A 23,516-nucleotide genomic window follows, 5' to 3' on the forward strand; every position below is an offset into this window, starting at 1 on the left:
AGGCAAGGCTCTATTTAATACTAAAATCCTTCCCAGAATTTTAAAATATCCCAATCACTGGCTCCCCTCCCCTGACCCCACAACTTGCTTTTAGATTAACCCTCTGAAACCATTTTCTGGAGAATGAATTATGGTCCCAGTGAGGATTAACACTCAGACCCTCTTCTGCTAGCAGACAGACTCAGAGCTTCCAGCCCCAGCGCAGGTGCAAGACCATGCAGGATGCCTTAATGAGGCTTGTGATATGCATGGGAGGCAGCAAGCACTCTTGGAGGGCCCCGTTTTCTGAGCCTCGCCTTCAGCTGAAGAGATAAGAACCTACAACTGGGGCCACAGGAAATGACAAAGCAGTGACTGATCAGGGAGCTGCTGCACGGGGCTCATTATGATGCTTGCCAGCGGGCGAGACACCCTTATCAGGGAGAAAATTGCATCAGGCCTCCTGAATTACTAGCGATTGGAAGCAGATTTCTTGGGACGCACTTTGTTAGATACCTAATGAGTGGGATACAGGCGGGCAGAGCCCAAGGCCGGCGGGGCGGGGGACAAATGTCTTTGTTAAACAGAATTTGTCAGTTTCCGCTGCAGGTTCCCCGGGGAGGGTTCAGGGCCAGCTAATTGAATTAAGAGCCTGTGCGCTCCAGCGAGAAGCTCAGGGCGGGGCGAGCGGCGGGCAGGCCTGAGGGCGGGCGCGCTCAGCACCAAGGACAGCAGCTGCACCCTGGCTAGTGGGGTAATTGCCAGGGCAGGCTGGAACTGTTGCATTTTGCATGATTAGGGATCTAGGGGACCGAGTGGGTAGGAGGGAGGCAGAAGATGTTAGGGGAGGAGGAGGAAACAGGTGACCCAAGAAGCCTCGAGTCTGTGATGCTATTGGCCTGGTCTGTCCCAACAGACCCTCCTCTGCAGGCAACGGCGAGGCCTGAGAGGCATGAGGAAGGGAGTCTTCTCTCCACCATGACACTCACGTGGTGTGGGGCAGCTGCGGCAACACGAGCAGCAGCGGGCTGTGCAGCGAGCCTGAGCCGGTGCATGGCTGTGCATTGCTTTGAGCTTTCAAAGTAGGTCTCCCAATTACAGCCCTAATGAAGCAGGACGCGGTGCAGCCACGGAACCACAGAGTGAGGGGGCCACTTGTCAGCCCCAAGCTGCCTTCACAAGCAGGGGCAAGGCCTGCCGAATAGCAAAGCAAACAAGCCGGCCTCTGGGGTGGGCTAGCAGCCTCCACCCCCACCTGGAAGAAAGGGGGAGAGCTAGGTAAGGCTGGGCTTAAATAGGGAGGAGTAGTCCCCAAGGCTCTATCCTCTCTCCTCATCCTCATTTTAGCACTGTCTCCCTCCTCCATGCTCCACCCTGACCACCCACATTCGGAGCAGCCTGGCCCCTTCTTATAGCCCCAGACAAGCTCTCTTCCCATGAGAAGCAAGGAAGAAGGGCACACTTGCCTCCCCACAATGTGGGTAGACTGAAGCTGAGCAGTCTGAATAGGCGATATTAAGAAGAATTTAGGTACTGTGTGGGGCATTGTGGGCCTCCTGGTGCCCCTTACCTCACATGACAAGAGCAACAGCTTCTGGACCTCCCTTTGGGGCCTCTACTGTGTGGGAGTCTAAAGATTTTTCTATAAAAGTCACCCACTTGCTTGCCCCCAACTCCCAGGGCAGGATGGATCCTGACAACGTTGATTAGAGCGGGAGAGTAGAATTGTGGGCAGGAGTCCTGCAAGGACAGGTGTGGGAGGTGGGGAGGTACTAGCATGAAGCAACTGTGGGAACGGGTACAGTCCAGAGCCCGCTATGGAGAGTTCAGAGCAGAGTAGATCCACTGAGTCTGGTAAGGGCTACAGGTAGAGCAGCTGTGGGTCCAAAGGTACAGAAGAGTTGACATTCATCACTACTCTGCCTTTCCTTCCCTCCTCCTCAGAACATCTTCCCCCCATAATCTGCCTCAGAGACTGACAAGGTGAAGTCACTGGTCTGGATTGAGGGGCCAGTGTCATTTTAATTTTATCTTTGTGATGGAAAATTAAATGAATTATACATCATAAATTTCAGAATCCTACGTAAAAGTACCTGGTGAGTGGATGTGAGGGTGATCTGGCTGCAACATCTCTCACCCCATTGATCACCAGATTGATTCAGCTGATCTGGTTGGCTAGGCAGATGTCCCCTTCCTCCCTCACTGCTCCACATGCATCCCTCCCGAAGCTGTGCTGTCTAGATATTGAAGGCCAGTTCCTCAGTCAAGGGTATACGAGTAGCTGCGCTCCCCTGCTAGAACCTCTAAAGCTCTCAAGGTCCATTTGTAGGAGAACACAGGGTAGTCAAGCTTCCAAGACTCCAGACACGTCTAAATGAGTCCCTACTTATGACAATCTGCCTTTTAAAAAAAATTTTTTTTAAGTACCTGGTAAGTGCCCTGCTTTGATGAGGAACCCAGTAAACGTCAGCTCTGGGTCACTGAGTTTACCCAGCTGGTACTGGGCCTACACAGGGTAGATGTCAGAGAGACAGGCTATGGGGGAAGGGACTCCCTCTGCAATGTGTCCCTGCTTTCAGAGCTGATGGGGCACCTCTGGAGACCTCTCTCTTGATTTCATTACTTCCACTTCCTCCCCTAACTGGATTAGATGGCAGTCTATGAAATCCAGGGCAGCAAGATTGGCTTTCTGCCTGGAAATGAGGAGAGATGTCATTACAGGTCCTGAATCAGCATCTCGCCCCAGTCCCAGGGGCCACCTGGTCAATGGGGAGTCCGTCTTTGCCCTGGCTAGTTGTTCTTTCCTTCACTCTCTCCTGTATCCATCTACCCACGCATCTCCAGTAATCATTCTGTAGTTCTCCTGCTACAGCCAGTCTGGTGTTCAGCTATTCTGAGCAGGAGACACATGCGGTGCTTTTTCCTATCTAAAACACGAAGACGGGGCACTTGGGTGGCTTAGTTGGTTAAGCATCTGCCTTTGGCTTGGGTCATGATCTCAGGGTCCTGGAATAGAGCCCCACATTGTTGGGTTCCATGCTCAGCAGGGAGTCTGCTTCTCTCTCTCCCTCTGCCCCTTTCCTTGCTCCTGTTCTGTCTCCCTCTCTCAAATAAATAAATCTTTAAAGAAAAGAAAAACTCAGAGACAACAAGACAACCCCAAACCACCTGACTTAGATGTTATCCAAAGGCACTGGTGTGTTCAGTGGGGAGGCTCTAAACGAATCTCGCCCTCCCTAAACCATAGCTACTGGGAGAGGCAGATGAGAGAGGTGGCCAGGTCTGAAGCCCAGGGGCAAAACAGGCCTGGAAGTTTGGGTACAATAGGTGCCAAAATCAGACTCAAGGTCACTCAATGCTTCACTCTTCTCATTTCAAGAATCTTCATGTAACTGCTTTCTCTTTGGAAGTGTCTGTCCTTGTACCCATCTGACAGGGTGGGTCAGAGATGAGGCCCAGACTGGACTGGATATGACTCTGTTCTTGTATGACTATCCCTTACTCTACTGACAGAGGCCTGAAAGGACTTCCTGTTAATTTCTGTATGCCAAATTTTATATTTTTAAGATTTTATTAATTAATTAATTAATTAATTAATTAGTTTATTTAAGAGAAAGAGTAATGCATGCAAAGGGAGGAAGGGCAGAGGGAGAGGGAGAGAATCTCAGGAACCAGACTCTGCACCTAGTTGGGAGCCTGACTCGGGGCTCAATCTCATGACCCTGAGAACATGACCTGAGCTGAAACCAAGAGTCAGACGCTTAGCTGACTGAACCACCTAGGCAGGCGTCCCATGAACTTCTGCATATCAAATTTTATTTTAAAAGGGCATAAAGGAATCATTAGTTAAAGGATCCAAGTGGTAAAATGAAGGGTCCTTATCCTGATTCATCTGGTTCATATGTGTGGGTTTTCATATAGTGTCCACTTAAAGAGAGGCTTACCTGCGCTTGTTCTCCCTCTGTTTGTTCAGGGACAGACATTCAAGCACCTCTAACGTTGAGCACATCCTGTCCTGGTTGGCACTATGCCCCTTGTTCTATTTGCTTCTAGCACAGATGGTGGCATATTTATCTGCTATGTGGCTAAGACAGAACTCCAACAACTGATGTGGGGTAGAAGCTGGTTGCCTTTGAGCTCCCTACAGCCTTTGAGCAACATGCACGTTAGGGCTAACCATGGATCTCCACCAGAGCTTTAAAGCAATCTCTCCTAAAGGGAACATAACACATGTCTCTAAGCCCAGGGAACTTAAAGTTCGGGCAGAAAAACAAAAATGGCAAATGAGCCTGGAGTTAGAGAACAGTGTGAGAGCAGAGAGAGCCAGCTGCTGGTCTGGAACATTCCAGAAAAGCCTAAAGTGAGTGTGGGTGGAGGCCATCAAGATTTCCTGGAGAGGCTGGGATCTGAGTGAGGCTGGGTTCTAGACAAGCAGGGATGAGAGCTGTGGTCCTGCCAAGGGAAGAAGGAAAGAGGAAAAAGAACCTGGAAAGACAAAGAGGAGGCCCAGCAGAGTAGAGAGAGGAGACTGTTTAACAGGTAATAAGGTAGAGGATAAGGCAGGCATGGAATGGAAAAGAAATCTACCCAGCAAAGGGTGTCAAAGGCGCAAGGCTGTTGCTACCGTACCAGACGTGAGAGTCCTGGATGGCATGGTTCGTTTATTCCTGGAACAAATATGTGTTGTGCACTTACAATGAGGCAGCCACTGGGGATGAACAAAGTCTCTGCCTACATGTCACTTGTGTCCTAGTGTGGGGAGGAGAGGAGGGAGGCAGACACTAACCAAGCAAAAAGAGTTTTTGCAAGTTTAATTTTCTGGCAGAGTTGAGTACTGTGAAGAGTAAAATGGATAATGTGAATAGAGTACAGTAGAGGAGGGGTGACTTTAGAGAGAACGGGCCTCTATCTTGAAGGCCAGGGCCCATCCGGGAAGATTACATCTGGGCTGAGACCTGAATGACGAGAAGAGGACAGCCCTGTAAAGACCCATGAGGCTTTCTGGGCAGAGAGCACAGCAGATGGAAAGGCCCTGAGGCAGGAAAGAGCTTGGCTCATTGGAGGAATGCCAAGGACAGTGTGGTGAGGCCAGTGAGCAAGGGGGTGGATGGTAGGAGGTAGACAGGGGCCCGCATGCAGGGCCTCCTGAGCCATGAAGAGGAGAAGCTTGAAGAATCTAGAAAGTACACTTGTGGTAGAAAGACACAAATTTCTTTGCACCTTCTCTTCCCAGAATCCAGAAAACTTCTTGACGCCAAACAACAGCCAAGTTCTTCCCATCCTAGACCCCAAGATCTTAGATGAAAAGCTGGGTACCATCCGTGAATCCTGGTCCAAGGCCACGGTGAGCTCTACAATGGAATCCAGCACATCTACCGCTCAGGAAGCAGAGGAAGAGCCTCAGTCACCCAAGATGCCCCATGAGATGGTGAGTGTTTCCACTCAGCACTGGGAGGGCCAGAGTGGTGATGGGGTCACAGGGAAGGGGTTTGGCCGTCACCTGGTCACTCTTCAGGTGGCAAGGAGGCCTCCCTTCAAGCACACTCCGTATGTGACTTACCCCAAAGCTGAACTGGTGGAAGGTGTGGATTCTTCATTTTACAGAGTTTCTTCATCTTTTGAATGGAACTCCCAACACAATTTCCCTTGGGCAAACCCAACACTTGTAAGACACCATCCATTGACTCAGGTAGTGAGCAACCCAGAACTTTCTCAGGTACACGTCCACTGGGTAAAGGAAAGCCCCTCTGAGTCATTAGTTTTGATTTCTCAAAGAAGAGTTTGGGGCTCAAAGAAAAGAGGACGTCATCTCTGGTTAGAGTCTGTGTCCTTGGTCATGCCCCCTCCTGGCAGGAGACCAGATGCTGGGAAAGGGTTGATGAAGTGGCGAAGGTGGCATCTTAATTTGGTGAAGGGTCAGTGCTGAGTCCTGGCCCCTTCATGCAAAGAGGTGAAGAACAGGCTACCTGTAAGACAGTCCAGTCAAAGTCTCCTGCAGGGGTACCACGGGTCCCTTCATGCGTGGCTCCCCCCGTTCTTCCACAGCTGATCCCATGGGGAACATGGATCAGAAAGATCCTGAGGAAAGGCCCCAGCCAAGGCCACTGGCCCCTAGGGAAGCCCAGGGCCTCTTCCTCTCAGGACCTGACCCTCTCCACCGACAGCCTCCGCATCTTCCCCTGGCACTTCTGCACCTTTCTGAAACATGTCCCGTCAGATGAGTAGGAAGGTTTGCAGACTGCTGGGTGTGCCCAGGGTGCTCCCACGTGGACTGCCCCTGGCCACCCCGGAGCAGGTCCAAGAGCACTCACGGGCCACCTTCTACACCCCCTTGTCTCACCTCTGCCCCTTGGGAAACAGCTCTAGGGACTGACCTGCCAGCCCGGCTCTCAACTCGGTTGAAAATAAACATTCAGACCTTGTCTTTGGAGACTTTGGCAGCATGAATAGTGCCCGTGGTCACTCTTCATCGTCTCTTAAGGATTCCGCTGTATGAGATGGTTCTAGACTGCAGCTTGAGAAGTCAAGGTTAGCCAAGAGCAGGAACTGTTCTTAAGCAAGAGGCCGAGTAACCATTGTGAATGGTGGAGGGGAGGAGGAGAAATAAGTAGCCCAAGGGCATGACGACAAGATTCTGGAAGGTTCTGAGCGCCTACAAGGGGGATTAGGGCTCCCCTGTACCCACAGGCTGAGTGGCTGTGAGTTAGCTGCATCATCCAGAGATGTGTTGCCCTCTCTGGGAATCACCCAGTAGCCCTGTTGGCGGGCTCGTCCCTCTACCTTCCCCCTTGCTGGGCACCCGGCTAGATGGTGGTATCTCCTAATTTGATAAAGGGTGGCAATGAGGAGGCCCCGAGGTGGGGTGACCCTGCCGAAGGCTTCCAAACCCCACTGTCCCATGCTGCCTTCCCCAGGCCTGTGCTGTTCAGCCAACCTGACACCACTGGGTCCCTCAGACGCTCATAGAATATTCAGTACACTGGGCCTGCCCTTCTCCCTTGCCCATCACACCGTGTCAGGCCCCCTTTCCCTCCCAACCCTGCATCATCTGTCCCTTCCCACCTCTCTCTCTCAGCTCAGATTTACCATCTGGCTATTCCTACCTCTGGTTCTTTGCCCTTGTTGGGTCCGGAAGACCCAGCCCCCAGTTCCAGCTCCTACCCACTCCCCAGAGCCCGCCCGGACCGGGGCGGGACCCAGACATTCACATGGCCGGCAAAGCCCCATCCCAAGCAATAGAGCGTGGGTGAGGAGCAATGTGCAGCTCCGTGAAATCGCAGGTAGCCATGCAGCAATGGGTCACTGTTCCATAGCAACCAAACAAAATTACATAGCGATAGACGAGCTCATGCAAACAAGAGACAAAGTGACAAGCAATAGAACACAGTCAGGGAGCGGTGCAGTATTGTTGCATAGCAATAGACCCCAGCCCTGCAGTGACCCTTCGCGGCACATATTACAGGACACGCGACCGCAGACTGCCGTGGTAGTGAGCACAGAACACAGCACGTAAGCTGCAGGCAGAGGCCCAGAGCAATAAAAGATACTCGAATAACACTTGAACACATCCAGGTGGCAGTGGCCCCCTCACAGGGTGTGACTCCTGGATGTGTGGCCAGCAGCAGAGCCTGGGGCCGGGGGTTAGTGGCAGTGGGACCCAGTGACATGGCAGTGGTAGAGTGGCCAGCAGACAACAAGCTGCCTCCCCTCCTCTCTCCACCTCTGTTCAGACCGTGAGCCTCTCATTGGCACCGGATTCCTGGTGCATTTGTGTGTCTCGTCTTGTAGTGGGGTCTCCAGAGCCCAAGAAACAATTTTGCCTGAGTCCCTCCAGAGCCTACTCTGGCTTAATAGGAAATCTAACATTTTCTGGAGAAAGGAGCACCTTGGGAAGAGAGGAGGAGGTGGAGGGGATGCCGGGTCGGTCCCCTCTCCGCGAAGAGGCCACGGGTGCTCCCCGCTGCCCCAGGGCCTGCCAGCCTCCGCTCTAGCCCCCCGGGCACCCTCCCCCACCAGGCACCCTTCCCCAAGTGCACCCTCGGGTCCGCCTTCATTCCCAGCTGCAGTCCTGCCCAGTCTCCCATCGCAGGCTGGTCTTCACACAAGCTTCTCAGGTGCCACTGTGTGCACGTGGTGCAAAGCTCCTGTCCCGAGTGGACCCACTGGGACCAGGGGCCCACGGGTGTGGTCTCCGGTCAAGTGTCGGGTTTGGCGGAGCTGGAGGAAGGGTTTCTGGGCAGCCCAGAAAGTCTTTCCAGGGAGAGGTGGGCTTTTGGGTGTGAGGAATGCAACGTCAGGAGTCATCTTCAACCCCCAAACATGAAACAATTTGCAAGCATCCCCCTTCACCCCTCCCGCCCTCCCCCGCGCACCTCCCGCTGAGCGGGTAACAGGAGGGGCTCCGGTTGGGTTCACAGAGGCCTTCTAAAGCCCCTGCCCCCCACTGCCCACTGCCCACCGCCACTCGCAGCTACAGCAGCAGTTCCTCCGACCTGCCAGAAAACCCGAACCCCCAACCCCTGCCAGGTGCCCAGTGCTGTGTGCAGAGGTGCAAGGGGAGGGTGGTGGACAGAGAGGCCCAGGGCCCGGGCTCTGCAAGTTCTCCGCAGGCGGGAGAGAGCCCCACTCCACAAACAGCAGAGCAACACAGACTAGGCTCACGGGAAGCGGGTGAGGGATGAATGGCAAAGGGGCGCGGCTGGCACCATTTCTCTTCTTAAGTGCCACAGTCACCCAGCATTGCCGGGCACGCCCAGTGAGCCCTCAGGAAGAGAGGAGCCAGGAAGGCTTCCTGGAGGAAGCAGAAGTACTCAGTACTTCCCCAGGCCTTGCCATTCAGGAAGTGTGTGTTGAAATTCCAGCGGAGGGTCTTTACCCTCCTCTCTCTGCTCCCTCACCCCACTCCCCGTCCACACACCCCCTTCTCTCCCCCCATCCCCCCCCACCTCGGCATCTCCCTGCTTCTGCCTGTCTTTGGTTTTCTCTTTCTTTCTGATTCTCTCTCTCTCTCTCTCTCTCTCTCTCTCTGACTCCCCCCTCCCTCCCTCCGGGCTCAGCAGACCAGAGGGCCCTCAACCAGCAGATGAATAATTGACAAGGGTTGTTTAAAGATTCAGTGGAGTTTTCCCTCCTCACCACACTGGAATAACTCATTTCTCTCATTCTCTCTTTGAAAGCCTCTCCCCCTGCCTCCATCTCCCCTTGCCGGTGCCCACGTGCCTGCCCCCCTCTGAGTGCAGCTCTTGGGTCTCTCCTTTTCTGAAGCCTGCTGGACCCCAGAATGATCCTGTTTGGCCCCCATTTCCTTAACGTCACTTGCCCCGCGGCAACACCCCCTTTAACCTCTCCGAAGGGTGGTAGGTTGACTTCAGCTCCCCCGGATAGCATGTCCCCAAGAAAGAGCGCCCCATTTCATGGACCAGGAGAGGAGGGCAGGCCCCAGGAACTGTGACTGTCCCAGATGGCACAGCAGCAGAGGTGGGGTTCGGGGCACTGGGGGGCAGGCCTCTCGGAGCCCAGCGCCCACCCCCCCCCCCGCCCCGGGCCCCTCCGCAGGGGAGAGGTGCTGGCTCTGTCCCGCCTGCCCAGGGTAGTGCTGAACACTCTGTCCTTGAGCTTCGGTCTCTCCATCTATAGCACAGGAGAGCTGCTCACCCTGCTCAAATGGCCCCTGAGGACCAGATGGGACAGATGAGGGCCCTTTACAAAGGAGGGGACTGGACGTGTAGCAGAGATACCGTGCTGCATGCCTGCCTGCATGGACTGAGTGTGCCCAGGGGTCCCCGAGCCATAGGACTTGCAGTCTAAGCCAGAGGCGGACTCAGCTGAACCAGGAAGAGGGTCACCTGCATGGCATGGGCCTTCCCCCACCCCAGCCCCACTCGGGTCGTGGCTGCCACAGCCTCACCCTCTCTGCAGCCCACAGTGACAGGACCCCCACCCTCTGCCCGCCTGGCCCCCTGCACGCTGCCCCCTGCTCTCACAGAGCTCTCACCGGCTCCTGGAGGTGACCTTGAACTCCCTTCCCTCTCTGGGTTCCTTCCTGTGTCAGCAGAGGAGGTTGGAGCCGATGTTCCAGAGTCCTCTGGGGCTCCTGTGCTGCTGTGACCAAAGCCTTGGTCCTGCCCTGGCCCCTCCCCGACCCCCACCCCCAGGACAAGATCTGTAGGCTGGTGGGGCTGGGGTCAAGGAGCTCAGGCCAGGCCCCGCTCCCAAGGCACCACCTGGCGGCAGGTGGCAGGTCCTGGCAGTGGTTACCTGAGTATGACCCTGCCTACGCTGGCGGCAGGAATGTCCATCTTGGGAGAAGGTATGGCAAAGGCCAGGAGTCTTGCGCCCCATGAGCCTGAGTGGCACGGAGCCCGACCTGGGAGGCAGATCACCCCGGTCCTGTGTCTGAGCCCTACCAGGGGGACCTCGATACTTTGGGCCACAAGAGGCAGAGAAAACACAAGAGAATCCAAGTGGGACAGAGAGAGAGAGCACGTGGCCGTCCGCCCGCTCGTGGCTCAACAGCCTCCAGGAGGTGAGCCTGACTGGGTTCCCCTCCCGGCTACTCCACACAAGCCGCCAGATGCAGTCTCAAAACGGAGCATCACTGTCACCTTGTCCCTCTAGCTCCAGCTCCTCTCAGTCTGTAGTCCCCAGCTCCCCTGCCCGGTGCCCGGGCCCCAGCGTGCCCGGGCCTCTTCTGTCCCGTTGCCTCTGCAAGCACCCGTGTCCTGAGGCCCAGGCCAGGGCATACGTTCATCACACATAAGCACTGTGCACACGCGGCCCACGCCACCCCTCCAGGCCCAGTTCCCACAGGCAGGACGTCCTCTGGGGGCTCCAGCCCTCCCCAGCTCCTCCCCTGCACCCCGCAGCTGCTAAACTTCGAGCTCCCGTGTTGGCACTGGGCAGGGGGCACATTCCTAAACTTAGATCTTGGAGTGGGCGGCTGTCACAGCTCTCGGACCCACCTGAGGCCCTCACCAGCTCCTGACTCTTCCTCTCCGGACTCTGTCCTTCTCTTCTTCCACATACAGGGAGAGGGAGAGGGAGAGGGAGAGGGAGAGGGAGAGCCAGCTCACAAGCATTTGAGGAAGGGAGGTAAGGGAGAAAGGTGGGAAAAAGTAGGAAGACCATCCTGCAGGTGTCCTGTTGTCTCCCCCCCGCAGCCCCTCCCCTCCTCTCTAGGCAGCCCCAGCAGGCTTCTGTCCCCACCACGCCAGAGCTATGTGACCTTGGATGAGTCACACCACCTCCCTGGGCCTGTCTGCCATTGTTAAGTGGAGGGAATAGTCCCTCCTGTCCCCCTCTTGAGGCTGTAAGGAGGATTAAGGAGAGCAGATGGCAGTCACGGGTTGGCCACCGTGCCGGAGGCTTAGGACTGCTCGCTGTGTTCATGTGTTCATGGGCCCTTCGAGAAGGAGAGGGAAGCTGTGGGGGGGTGGGGCAGGCACTGCCGCCCTCCACCCTCTGACCCTTTCTCCAGAAGGGCCGTTCCCAGACCCCTGGCCCACTCCTCTCCCCCCTCACCCCCGCCCTATGAGTCTCTGGAGGGCCATCCTCCTCCCCCATCCATCACCTGGGACTAAAGAGATTAATAAACAAGACTCATAACTCAGCTGCTGGGATGCAGCAGATATTTACGGCTCCGTTTCAATTTGCAGAGAGATTAAGTGTTTGTCGATTTATTGTCTCTTGGTCTGTGTGAGCACCGAGCAAGGCCCCCTGCAGGCCGGCCGCCCTCCCTGACTCCACGCCTCACACGCTGGTGGGCGCACCACCCCCTGCCTGGTCCCTGGAGCAGGTGGGGAAGCCTGGTGCCACCCAGCAAAGGGAAAGCCACTGGCTGCTGGAGTGGACTTGTCTTTCTGATCAACTTGACTGCAGGGGCGAGTGACCTTGGCCCCAGGAAAGGGTCCCCAGGCCCCTGGAACAGGGTTATTAGACAAGATGGGGGTACCAGGGGCAGCCCTGGTGGCGCAGCGGTTTGGCACCGCCTGAAGCCCGGGGCATGATCCTGGAGATCCGGGATCAAGTCCCGCGTCAGGCTCCCTGCATGGAGCCTGCTTCTCCCTCTGCCTGTGTCTCTGTCTCTCGCTCTCTCTGAATAAATAAATAAATATTAAAAAAAAAAAAGATGGGGGTACCGTCCTTAGATGATCCAGAGGGTCCTTCTGGGGCTCCCACCATACTCGTGTCTCCCCATGGGCGAAGGGTCCGTGGGGCTGGGCAAAGTACCACAACTGTTGGTCACTTTCTGGGTATCCAAGACCCCAGAATTCCCTGCTCAGATGGACCTGAGTCTGCTCTTGAGAACCATGCAGACCTCTTCCCAACCCGTCCTCCCCAGAGTCGAGTACTTTCAGGGAGAAAGGGCCAGGCCCAGGGGATGGCCCTTTGGGGACAGAGGGTGGCCCATGCCAAGAGCCTCCTCTTATGCCCCTTTCACAGGCCCCACAGACAGTAGGGATCGGATCTGGATGGGGAGGCACACTTCCAGTGAGAGAGCTGGGGAGTGGGACAGCATGGGGAAGCTGGGAGGGCAGTGGCACCGGCCCCAGGGGCTGCCCCGGTGTGGGAGTGCTTGAGGAATAAGAAGGGGGCACAGAGAACAATCGTCAGGGGCTCCCCACCCGCGTGGCCCCGAGCTGCCTCTCTCCTTCCCTGGTGACTGTGGCCTGGCGCACACACGCATGCACGCATCCGTTCATTCGTTGATTAGGCCAGCTTTCTGTGCCCGAGCTACGTGCCCGCCCCGTGGCCTTGCCCTGCACAGCCCTCCCACCTGTGCAGCTGAAGCAGGCTCCAGTTCGGTCTCCAGCACTCAAGAACTGTGTGACCTTGGCTCGACCGCTCCCCCTCTCTGGGCCTGTCTCATCTGTTGAGGGCATAACTCTCCCCATCCCGACTGCTGAGGTCCTGGAGAGGACCGAGAGAGGGGATGGCGTGTGTAGGAAAGTACATCACTAGATCGCCACGTCACTACGTCAGGGACGAGTGTAGGAGGGTGGCTGGGGGATGGTGGGGACACAGAGGGCCGTGTACCTAACACTAAGCCCCACCCCGTCCCACCCCATGTCAGTCATTAGTGGTTGTCAGTACGAAAGCCATGACAGATCTTTGATTTGCTGGTAGAAGTACGGGTCGGTGAACTTGTTCCTGTGAGGGGCCTGTTGAGTCGAGATTATCTGTGTGTGTGTGTGTCTGTCTCTGTATCTCTCTCCAAGTTGGGACCGTGGCCAGGGTTCTCCCCGAGAAGCACTGGGGGGCCCTCCTTCCGATCTAGTCCTGAAGCTAGGACCTCAGTTTCTCTCTCTGTCAAATGGGGAGGATGCATCCCTGCAGTGAGAGGTGAGGAGGCCTTAGGGCGTGGAGGCGAGAACTGAGGGAAGAGCGGGGACTGTGGGTTGGCCAAGTCGGGGCCTGCCCCAACAGGGGATGTGGATGAGGGGCCCACTGGGGCAGAAGCCCCTCAGAGGAGTGAGAAAAGTAACAGCTGAGGGAGCTTGGGACGGGACGGGTGCCTAGAGACCTGGGTCTGGTTCTGACTGCCGCTGACCTAAGCAGTCGCCCTGGCTGCACCCCCTCCTCTCTGGGCCCCAGCGCCCCCTCTGTGGAGAGAGTGGCCTGGTCTTGCTGATTGCCCCTTTCATCTGGCCAACAAGGCGGACGGAGGCAGGACGACCTCCGGCTCTGCTCCGTGGAGACGGCTGGCACCGCGCGGCATCGGTGCCCGTCTCCGCTCCTGATTAAACACTGGTGGGTGGGCCAGAAGCGGGCTCTCTGGGGTCGGGAAACAAAGCCGAGGTCTGAGGCCATAAATTGCTGAGGGCTCGAATCGATTGGTGCGCGTAGGAGAGACTACAGAACCAGGGGTGATACCTGGGAAATGCGGCCCATTCCTTCTGCCAACTGCCAGCTTAGCCCTCCTCGCAATAATGCTGACTATGCCCACCCATCTCTACTGAGCCCCTACTCTGATCCCAGGACTTTAATCATAATCTCGTTTCCTCCGTGCACCAACCTGATGAAGGACGGGCAGTTATCATCCCCACTCTACAGCTGGGGAAACTGCTGGAAGCTCAGTAGCCCTCCCAGGACCCTAGGGCAAGACAGAGGGGGAGCAGTCATTGGTCCAACCCAGGTCCGGGGTCTCCAGCCCCTGTCCCTGCTCCTGCGGCTGCCTTGGCCAGGCCTCGGGACTCAGGAGTCAAGAGCCTGGTGAGCTGGACTCCTCGCCTTCCCAGCCCATCTGTCCGGGTGGGAGGCCTGCCTCAGTTTGCTGGTAAACACCGAAACAGAGCTCCGGGGCCTCGGCTCCCATCCCCGGCCCACCCCAAGCCTGTGGGAGGACGGGTGGAGGTCTGCACACCGCACGTCTGAACTCCGAATTACTAATAACTAATAATTAAGCTGTTAAATGTGTTCTGTTCTAGTCTTCCTTCACAAATACACTTTATTCACCAGCTCAGAGAATCCCCAGCTTCCCACTTTGGACCCTGACAACACGGTGGGTGCCGCTCCCAGGCCCTGCCCCTGGTTCTCCATATCCCAGGAGGCGCCCCCTTTTCAGTCCCATAAGCCGATGGCACAATGACCACGTGAGACTTCTCTCGGTGCCCTCGGGAGGACAAGCCCTGGAAGTCGGAGGGAGGTCTGGGCTCCCGGGTACGGGGGGGGGGGGGGGGGGGTTGTGGTCTGGAAGGGTGCTCAGGCTCGGGGTGGGCTCAGCTCCTTGGCCCCACCAACTCCTCAGCCCAGGGCGGTGGCCAGAGCAGGACCCTGTAACCCGCGGGCCCGAGGCGGGGGCTGCCCGGCCAAGGCTAAGGGCAGGACAGCCCGCCCCCAGCTCAGGGACTCCGTTAGGCCGCACCCCTGAGCTCTGATTAAATGCTTTTCAGTACAATCCAATTTCCTCCTGACGGGCACTAGAAAAGCCCCGTCTGTCCACGCGCACACGCACACGCACACACACACATGCACACACAATGCATTTGGTGTTAAATACCCAATCAGGTCCAAAGATAACAGAGAAGGGCCAGTTCACTCCCAGTTTAATCAGATAAAATGCTCATTCATCGGCTCCTGCCAGCAGCTGACGTCTCCTCCTCCTCAGCCGCCAGGGCCCAGCAGGGTGGGGGTGCGGGAGGGGGGCTGGAGGGGGGCCCTGGGGGGGAGACATGGGCTAAGTAGGTGGGCTGTGCCTTTAAATCTTCGAGGAGGGGGGCCAGCACTGCCCACCGGGGACTAATTATCCTTCAGCCTTTCGCCAGCTCTTACTCAAACAGACAAAAGGGGGGCTAGCAGCCCCGTGGCAGTGGCGCTAAGCAGTTTTTTCACTCTCAGATATGCAAATGGAAGGCGGCCTGGTGGCCCCTCGGGATGGCGTGGGGAGGGGGTGGTCGGCAGGGGCGGGGGGGGGGGGGGGGGGCGGCCTGGTGGCTGGGCCCCCTCGCAGGACAGTTTTGGAGACTGGAGGCATCTCACCCTCCCTCCTCTGGCTGCGGGAGGAGCCCTGCTTCACAGGGGGGGGAGCCTGATGGAGGCCAAGAGGACGGCCCCTCCCTCTCCTTTATGGGGGTGGGGGCTCCCTCAGCAAGCTGGCCCGGAGACCAGGAGCTGACAGCCCAGATGGCGCCCTCCTGTGCGCTTGGCCCCTCCCTTCTAGGACTTAGCCACCAGCTAAACTAGCCAAAGCACAAATCTAGTTGTTGCCCCTGCCATACACCTGTCTGTGGCTCCCTCACCTGGTGGCCCCGTGACCTCTGAAGCCTGTGTCCCAACCCAGAAGATTCCACCCATGCCTAATCTGAATGGTAGTCACTCAGTTCCGAGCCTTGGCTGCTCTGCTCCGCCTGCCTTATGCCCCCGCCTGCAGCCCCACTCCAGGTACCTGGCATACAGTAGGCGCTCGGTAAACGTGTCCAGGAAATGCATACAGTGCCCGTTCCTGGGCAGCCACGTAACCCGGGGAGACGACAGGTCTGGATCAGAGACAGGAAGAGTGCCTTCTGCTGAGCCCCCGGCCGGCGCCTACTAGAAGCTCAGTCTTTCCAGCTGTGAAATGGGGTGATGATAACCCTTTCCCTGCAGGCTGGCTGCCAAAGCTCCCTGCCTGGAGAGGGCTCGAGGACTTGTGAAGGGCCTCTGGTGGCTTATCAGTCACAGTAAGGTGAAGAGGACAGTGTGGGGAGAGGGCGGTTAGAGGCCACATGCCATCTCTCTCAGCCCCTCCAAGGCTCTCCTATCAGGCAACCTCCCTTGGGGAATCCATCCCCACTCTGGATGGGTCTCTGCCCAGCTGAGGATTTTACTGCCATCTCAGCAGGAGGGGCCTGGGGCCTGGACCCGGGGCTCCCGTGGGAGGGGAGCTTAAACACTCCGGGAGGCGGGTCCTGACGCAGGAGTGAAGAGGGGCTTAGTGCAGAAGGTCTGGCTAATCGGGATTTGGATTGTGAGACTGAAGCCGGGGCCTGAGGTGGGCAGGAGACAGGTATCCCAGGAGAAAGAGTGGGTGGCAGGGCAGGGGGGCGGGAGGGGGGTGACCCCAAGCAATGGGAGATGCCCTCGTGAAGCTCCCTCCCCTCACTGCTGCCTGTATTGTGAATGTCTGGGCCCAGCAGGATGGATTCATGGGAAAGGATGAGTCATGAGGGGGGCAAGCAGCCAGGAGAGGCCGGGCAGCAAGCCGGTGAGAAGGGTCTCTAGGGACCCTCGGGTGGCTCAGCAGTTTAGTGTCTGGCTCAAGGCATGATCCTGGAGACCCGAGATCGAGTCCCACATCCGGCTCCCTGCATGGAGCCTGCTTCTCCCTCTGCCTGTGTGTGTGTGTGTGTGTGTGTCTCATGAATAAATAAAATCTTAAAAAATGAAATAAAATAGGCTTTATCTAAAAAAAAAAAGGGGGGGTCTCTAAAGGGGCCAATAGCCATGAGACTCAAATCTCCAAAGGCAAAGTGTGACACCTGGATTTCCAGAAGCATTGCCCAGGAGTCCGAAAGCAGACGCACCTAGTGAAGCCTGGCAGAAATGGAGTACAGTGTCTAGTAACTCAGGGCTGGGGAGAATGTGCCAGCCTGGGCTGGAGGCAGGAAGGCAAACCAGCCGCAAAAGGTCTAGCTACTGAGGATGAGGGGTGAGGAGAGGACATAATAGCCCCTAAGAAGGAATCTAGCTGGGGTTGGGGAGGCAGAGACAAAGTAGGTGAGCTCCCAGGACGGGGACCTACACATGTGCAAACCCCAGCACCTATTAAGGGATTGCCCAGCCATGCCAGCCTCCCCTCCAGAAAGCCCCTGGAGTCTGCTCCTTCCAGCTCACCAGGCCTGGGCATTTGGAGTAGAAGACCCTCCCCTCCCCAAGGACTCCCCCATTGCGGGCTGTCCAGGGGGCTAGGGTGAGCACGGAGAAAGAGGGAGCTCCAGCTCCCCTGTCCCCAGTCCCTTCTCTACCCCCCAACCCAGCTCAAGATTGTCTCGGCCTCCTTGGGTCCCTCCAGACACCCCCAGATGTCCTGCCTGGGGCTCCTTCCCCCACAGCAGAGACCTGGCCGGTGGCCCCCAGGACTTCTCCCCCAACCCGCAGCCCAGCTCTGGGGCTCCAGGAGGGGACACAGAATGGGAATTGGGGGCACACACACCTTCAATAGAAACGATAAAAGGGCGCAGGTGGGAAATAGCGAGCTTAGAATTCACAGCTGGAGAACACAAGAACCTGGAGATGGAGCTCTGTGCCCGAATCGCAGTCCGCGGCGGCCAAAGCCAGCCAGGACACACCTGTGACCCAACGGGGTTGGGTTTATTGATTCACTGTGGCCAAGGGGTGGGGGGCGTCGGGAAGGGTGGGTTGGAAAGGACAGAAAGGCTGCAGCTCGAGTTAGGCGATGTGGGGGCGTTCGAGGACGCGGGATTTCGCTCTGGTTGGATGCTCTCGGGACGCGGGGTGGTTCTCACCCGGGAGGCAGCAGGAGCACATCACGGGCTAAAGCTGTCCTCGATAAAGAAGCAGCAGGCGCTCAGTTTGGCCAGGAAGGCTGCTGTGGGGTCATTTCTGTGGTTTGAACAATGTTCGTGTTTTATCCGTGTTCACCCGTGGTTCCGAGTGGCCTTGGTTTTGTCTTGCCCCAGCACGGTCAGAACGTGGCTTTGTATGAAGGGCGGCGGGGGGCTCAGTCAGTTGGGCGTCCAACTCTTGATCTCAGCTCAGGTCTTGATCCCGGGGTCGTGAGTTCAGGCCCCACGCTGGGCTCCCTGGAGGGCGTGGAATCTACCTACATTTAAATTTTTTTTTTTTTTAAATAAAAAGAGGCCTCAGATGATGCTGTGAAGTGATGTCCGGCAGCAGGCCCAGGTGTAGCCGTGCAGGCCAGGCCAGTGCCGGGCGCCGGGGCTGCTTGGCTCTCTCGGGGCCTCCGGCACAGTGACCGGGGACAGGGGGCAGGGGCGTGCATTACACACGCACTGGTGCCAGGCACTGTGCTCAGCCCCGGACCGACTCTGCCCGCTCGGCTTCACCATAGCCCTCTCCCCATTGTACAGATGGGGAAACTGAGGCTCAAAGGGGCAGAGTGCTCGCCAGAGTCAACGCCAGCTGGAAACACCCCCTGGCCCCGGCGCCCTTGGCCTGAATCAGGCTGAGCTCCGTCGGCTTCACGGGCCCAAGACCCTACAGCGCGTCCCCCAGGCATCCCGGTGGGGCCCCTCCTGCTGCAGGGGTTCAGCCCGGCTGTCACGGCCAGTCCCCTGGGCCCAGAGGTGTGAGGGGTAATGAGGCCCCGTAATTAAGGTTCCTGGAGACGCGGCCGGGAGATTTATAGACAGGCTCTGTCGATACGGCTCGGGCTGCGTCCGGGGAGACGCTAAGTGCTCGTTACAGCCTCGCCCCACGCCCGCCCTGCCCCCCAACCTCCCGGCCCCAGGCCGCCTGCGCAGCGCCTGTGTACACAGGCTTCGCTCAATTAATTTGCACTTGTTGGCACCATCTGTTCTTTTCCTGTGTGCTTATCAGGCGCGTATGGGTCCTGCCTCCTCCTCAGATGGGCTCCAGAGCGGGGACTGGCTCCCCGCAGGCTGGGGCCCCTGGGGTGGGGCAGCTCCCCTCCCCCAGGCCAGGCTCCCCAAGGCGCGCCCAAGACCTCCTCCCCCTGCACCTCCCTCCCTCGCCTAGCACTCGCCCTGGGGAGCTGTGCTGTCTGGCCCCTGGCAGGTCCCCCCGAGCCTGGCCCCTTCGGGCAGGGCCTGGCCCTCCAGAGGAAGCCCCGGGCCCAGTCGAGCTATCCCCTGGAAGGCTGGCTGCCCCTGGGGGCTAAGAGGGCCCGGCTCCGGGCCCAGCATGGCCTCCCACGGCCTGAGCTTTGGAAGGCGTCTGCTCCAAGAACAGTGACATCACTGAGTCACAGGGGTGGAGGGGTGAGAAGGCCCTGCCAAGTCTCTCTTTCTCTTGAGTACACGGGTCAAGGGGGCTCCAGGGGTCTGGACTTGGGCAGCCCCCAGAGCAGGGTGGGCATAGTCTGGTGGCCCCAGGATGGCAGGCAGATGGCCCAGCCAGACCAGTGAGGAAAGGCAACATCCCAGTAATGCCTGCCCTTGGCTGTCTCCCCATCCCAAGGCTCTTGGTGGCTGGCATCCTAGCCCTACTCCTCGCGGGGCTGCTCTCGCCTCCAGAAGGGTCTCTCAGCAGCTGCCAGCTCTGCTGGACTGTGCCTCCAGTTTCCCTAGATGGCCAGGCTTTCCTGAGCCCGGGGGGGGGGGCGGGGGTGAATGCAGGCTGGCTCTGCTGGGAGAGACTGGCCAACCTCTTGCCCTCCCTCTCGGGCTCCGGGGACCTGGGAAGCACGCTGGCAGATTTACAAGGAAACCAGGCCTCATCCTGGGAGTTATGTTTGGAAATTCATAGTCAGTATGTAGCTGCAGCCCAGCCCACCTCACCTGACTTAACAGGCTCCACAGTTGGGCCTTGGCCTGGCATTCAACGCCCCATGACTAGACCCTGCAGCCACGCCAGCTTCGTCTCCCACCTCCTGTCCTCACTGTCTCTCTACACTTCCCCCGGGTGCCAGGCGGCTTCTAACCTTCACACCATTGCCCCTGCTGTTCCCTCAGCCAGGAATGCACCTCTTCCTCTCTCCTTTAGCACCTGGCAAACTCTTACTCATCCTTCAAAACCCATTACCAAACTCCTTCTGGGATGGCCTCCTTCACACCTCTGCCTGCACCCCAGGGCATGAAGGGGCCTGGCTGAGGGGCTCTCCAACTACTGCCCTTACTGTGCTGATGTATCGTGTCACACTGTGCCTGCTGCCACATTCACTACAACACAAGCTCCTCGAGGACGATACAAGCTCCGAGCCTTGGTCACATCTGTATCCCTGGTGCCCAAAAGGGGCTACTAGAGAGTATGTGTTGAACTGGACCGTGCCCAGCATCCTTGGCCCGGGCTGGACGAAGGGCAGTACTCACGGCCCCCCATAAATAGAAGGTGACTCCCCCTTGTTCCTCTGGCTGCCCACCAGTAGGGTCATGGAAGCCTCAGGTGGGCAGCAGGCTCGTTAGGGCAAATGCGGCACTGGGGAGGCACACACGGAAGGGGCTTTGCCCAGCTCCCTGCCCACCCTCCTCCTGTCGGGCCCTGCCCTGGGCCCATCCCAGGGACCCGGGAGTCCTCTGCCATGGACGATTCCAAGTATCCTGCCCAGGTGCAGGGGGTGGGGGCTGGGATTCAGCAGGGTGGTGAGAGGCGAGGGGGGTTCAGGCCTACCAAAGTGTTTCAGGCCCACTGGTGGCATATCTGCCAGGAGAGGGTCTTAGGAATGCAGACTCATGCTCAGCTGGCACAGGCTGGGCCTGCAGGCCCTGGTGTCTCAGGCTCCGCACAGCCCACGTGCAGGGGTCGCAGATCCTGGGGGCCCATAAGCCTCGGCCTAGGCTGGAGCCCAGGCCCACAGCTGGGCAGGGCGCAGAGACACCGGGCGGCATGCCAGAGCAGCGCTGTGGACCTCCTCAGTCCCAGCCTCTTCACCGCTCCCGTGTGCCAGACCTGTCGCCGGGACGTGCTGTTTCAGGACAGCCTCAAAGTGTAGGAGCCAGGCCTAGGACCTGGGGGATGGCGGGCGGGAGCGCAGCGGCCACTGGGGACCCATACGTGCCCTGCCCCGAGCTTCCCTGAGCTGGGGGTCCAGCCTTGGTGAGGAAGTGGAGAGCACAGCCCTGCCTTTGTGGGCGCCAGAAGGAAGGCCAGCTGGGGACAGGAGCCAGCCCCAGGCTCCGCGGGTGCCCAGTGCTCCCGCCTCACAGCCCTCCCCTGCAGGATGGGCACAGGATGTCCCTGAAGGACAGACCTGCAGGGGCGAGGTGAGGGGGCCTCGTTCTGTGGGTGGAGGAACTACTTCCACTCTCCCCCCAACATCCACCCCCCACAGCTGTGATGGGCTGACCTCGAGGCCATGCTGGGTGAATCGAGCCCCCTCCGGGGTCACCAGGAGTCTCCATGCGCCCCTCTTCCTGCTCCCCCCGCAACCTGCTGCCCCGTGCTTCCGGTGGGGTGGGAGGAGGCTCCCCACCCCATGGAGAACCCTAATCCTGACGTGGCACCTGTCTGCTGTGTTTCCCCACACTTTCAGAGGCGGGGGCTCCTTAGCACCCATTTGATTTTTTAGAAAAGATTTGTTGATCTATTTGAGAGGGAGGGGGAGAAAGCACAAGCAGAGGGAGGAGACAGAGGGGGGGAAAAGCAGGCTCCCCCCTGAGCAGGGAGCCCGATGAGGGGCTCAGTCTCAGGACCCCGAGATCCTGACCTGAGCTGAAGGCAGAGGCTTAGCCGACTGAGCCCCGCAGGCGCCCCTCACCCACGTTAGAGTCTCTGAGATCGGATGGGTCCCCCCGGGACTTCAAGGGGGAGGCTCAACACTTTGGGAGCGGCATCCCCCCCTCAGCATCCCGCGCTGGCTGTGCATCCAGTGCTAGACCCCTAAGGGATCTTGGTGCTCCCCTGCCTCCCGCCAGGGCAGGGCTGGAAGACAGCCGTGTCTGGGCCTGGCTGAGCGCCGCCGATGCCCCCACGTGGTACATTATTGATGGGGCCTCTAATTGTACGTTTCCCAAAGTCTACAGGCCTTTGATGAAAAATTCATGGCATGCCTGAGGATGGGAGCGGATTCAATCGATGGGCAGCGCGGCGGGCGCAGGAGCTCTGGGCCCCTCTCAGTGAGGGGGTGGCTGAAGCCCGGGTGGGGAGGGGGCACCCGTGTGGCATTGCCTTGATCCGCGACTTCTGGCCCCAGGTCTTAGGATGGGAGGCGCACACACAGCAGAATACAGCAGCCCGTTCCCCCCCCACCCCCGGCAGAGTCGGGGGGCGTAGGCGCACCTCTGGGATGCCATCTGGGTGGCTGGTGCCGCCCAGAGAGGGTGGCCGTCTCCATCACGAGCTCATTTTCACTTTAGAGAAGTATTTGACCCCCTGGAGCCCCCGTGAGTGGCACAGAGGTGGGAGTAACATTCCCAGTAGCACATCTGCGCCAGGGACCCTGCTTGGAGCTTTATGCTCACAAGCTCATTAAATTTCCCACCGCTCCGGGAGAGTGGGGAGGTCATGCTCTCCACCTTACAGAGGATGAAACTGGCTCCGAGAGGTTCAGGACTGCCCTGACCAACATCACACAGATAATGAGCAGTCGAGCAGGGACGAGAACCGAGCCCTGAGCAAACGTAGGGCCCACGGGCTTTCTACTGCTCCTTGAGTAGAGCCACAAAGCACTGTGGGGCTTGTCCTGTCCAACTGTCCTGCTATTATACAAAGGAAGTAACCCCACTAAGAAAAAGGATCTCTCCAAGGATCTCCAAGTGAATTACATGAAAACTGAGGCCTGCAAATGAGCAAGCCCTCCCCACCTCTGCACCAGCAACAGAGGCCAGAGGTCCCCCACGCATGCGGAGTCTGAGCTAGCACCCAGCAGCCAGGGGTAGGGGGCTCCTTAGACCAGGGTGGAGCCTTTGAAACAGGTCAAGCTGCCTGCCTTGGGCTGTCCAGTCGGGGATTAGTACTGTGCCACCACTGAGGCCCCAGACCCCTGGCATTCACTCATCTGTTAAGTAGGTGAAGGAATATTAATGGAGTCCCAGCCCCGTGCAGGCACTTAGCTGGGTGTAGATGGGGTGCCTCTCGGGAAAGGCTTTGGGGCCAGGCTTGCCTGAGACAGACAGTCTGGACCCAACACAGTCAGGGGAAAAAGCCAGACAGACCCCCTCCATGCCCTTGGAGGGGGTCTCTGCAACCCAGGCCAAGGGTGGTGCAAACAGATGGCTGCCTTAGTGACCAAGACCGTTTCTAGGTGGTGGGCTGCTCTGTTTGGGTTTGTTTTCCCTTGCTTCCCAGTGAGTTCCTTTCAAAAACATCCACCCATGTCTCGGCTGAACTAAAGGGAAAGGAATTTGTCCAGACCATCAGGAAAGCAGAGATGGGAAAGCCCGGGGGGCCGGCATGGGGCCTGAGACCATGCTGTCCAGCTGCGAGAGGAGCCCAGCCTAGCTGTGGTGGGGAGATCACTGAGG

General features: G+C 58.1%; 1 protein-coding gene across 6 annotated transcripts in view; it reads left to right on the forward strand.

The window, feature by feature from the left end:
* CCDC33 (coiled-coil domain containing 33) overlaps nt 1-23,516 on the forward strand; it is an 88,399-nt gene that overhangs the window by 44,584 nt on the left and 20,299 nt on the right. For all 6 annotated transcript variants that reach the window (XR_012022939.1, XM_072809605.1, XM_072809604.1 and 3 more), the window contains exon 11: nt 5,213-5,407. Coding sequence is in view for 5 of the 6 variants with exons in the window: in XM_072809605.1 (XP_072665706.1) it covers nt 5,213-5,407 (195 nt within the window). In the remaining variant the exon portion in view is untranslated. The remainder of the gene's footprint in view (nt 1-5,212; nt 5,408-23,516) is intronic.

This window comes from Canis lupus, chromosome 32, assembly GCF_048164855.1.
Source record: "Canis lupus baileyi chromosome 32, mCanLup2.hap1, whole genome shotgun sequence".
NCBI classification, from domain to species: domain Eukaryota; kingdom Metazoa; phylum Chordata; class Mammalia; order Carnivora; family Canidae; genus Canis; species Canis lupus.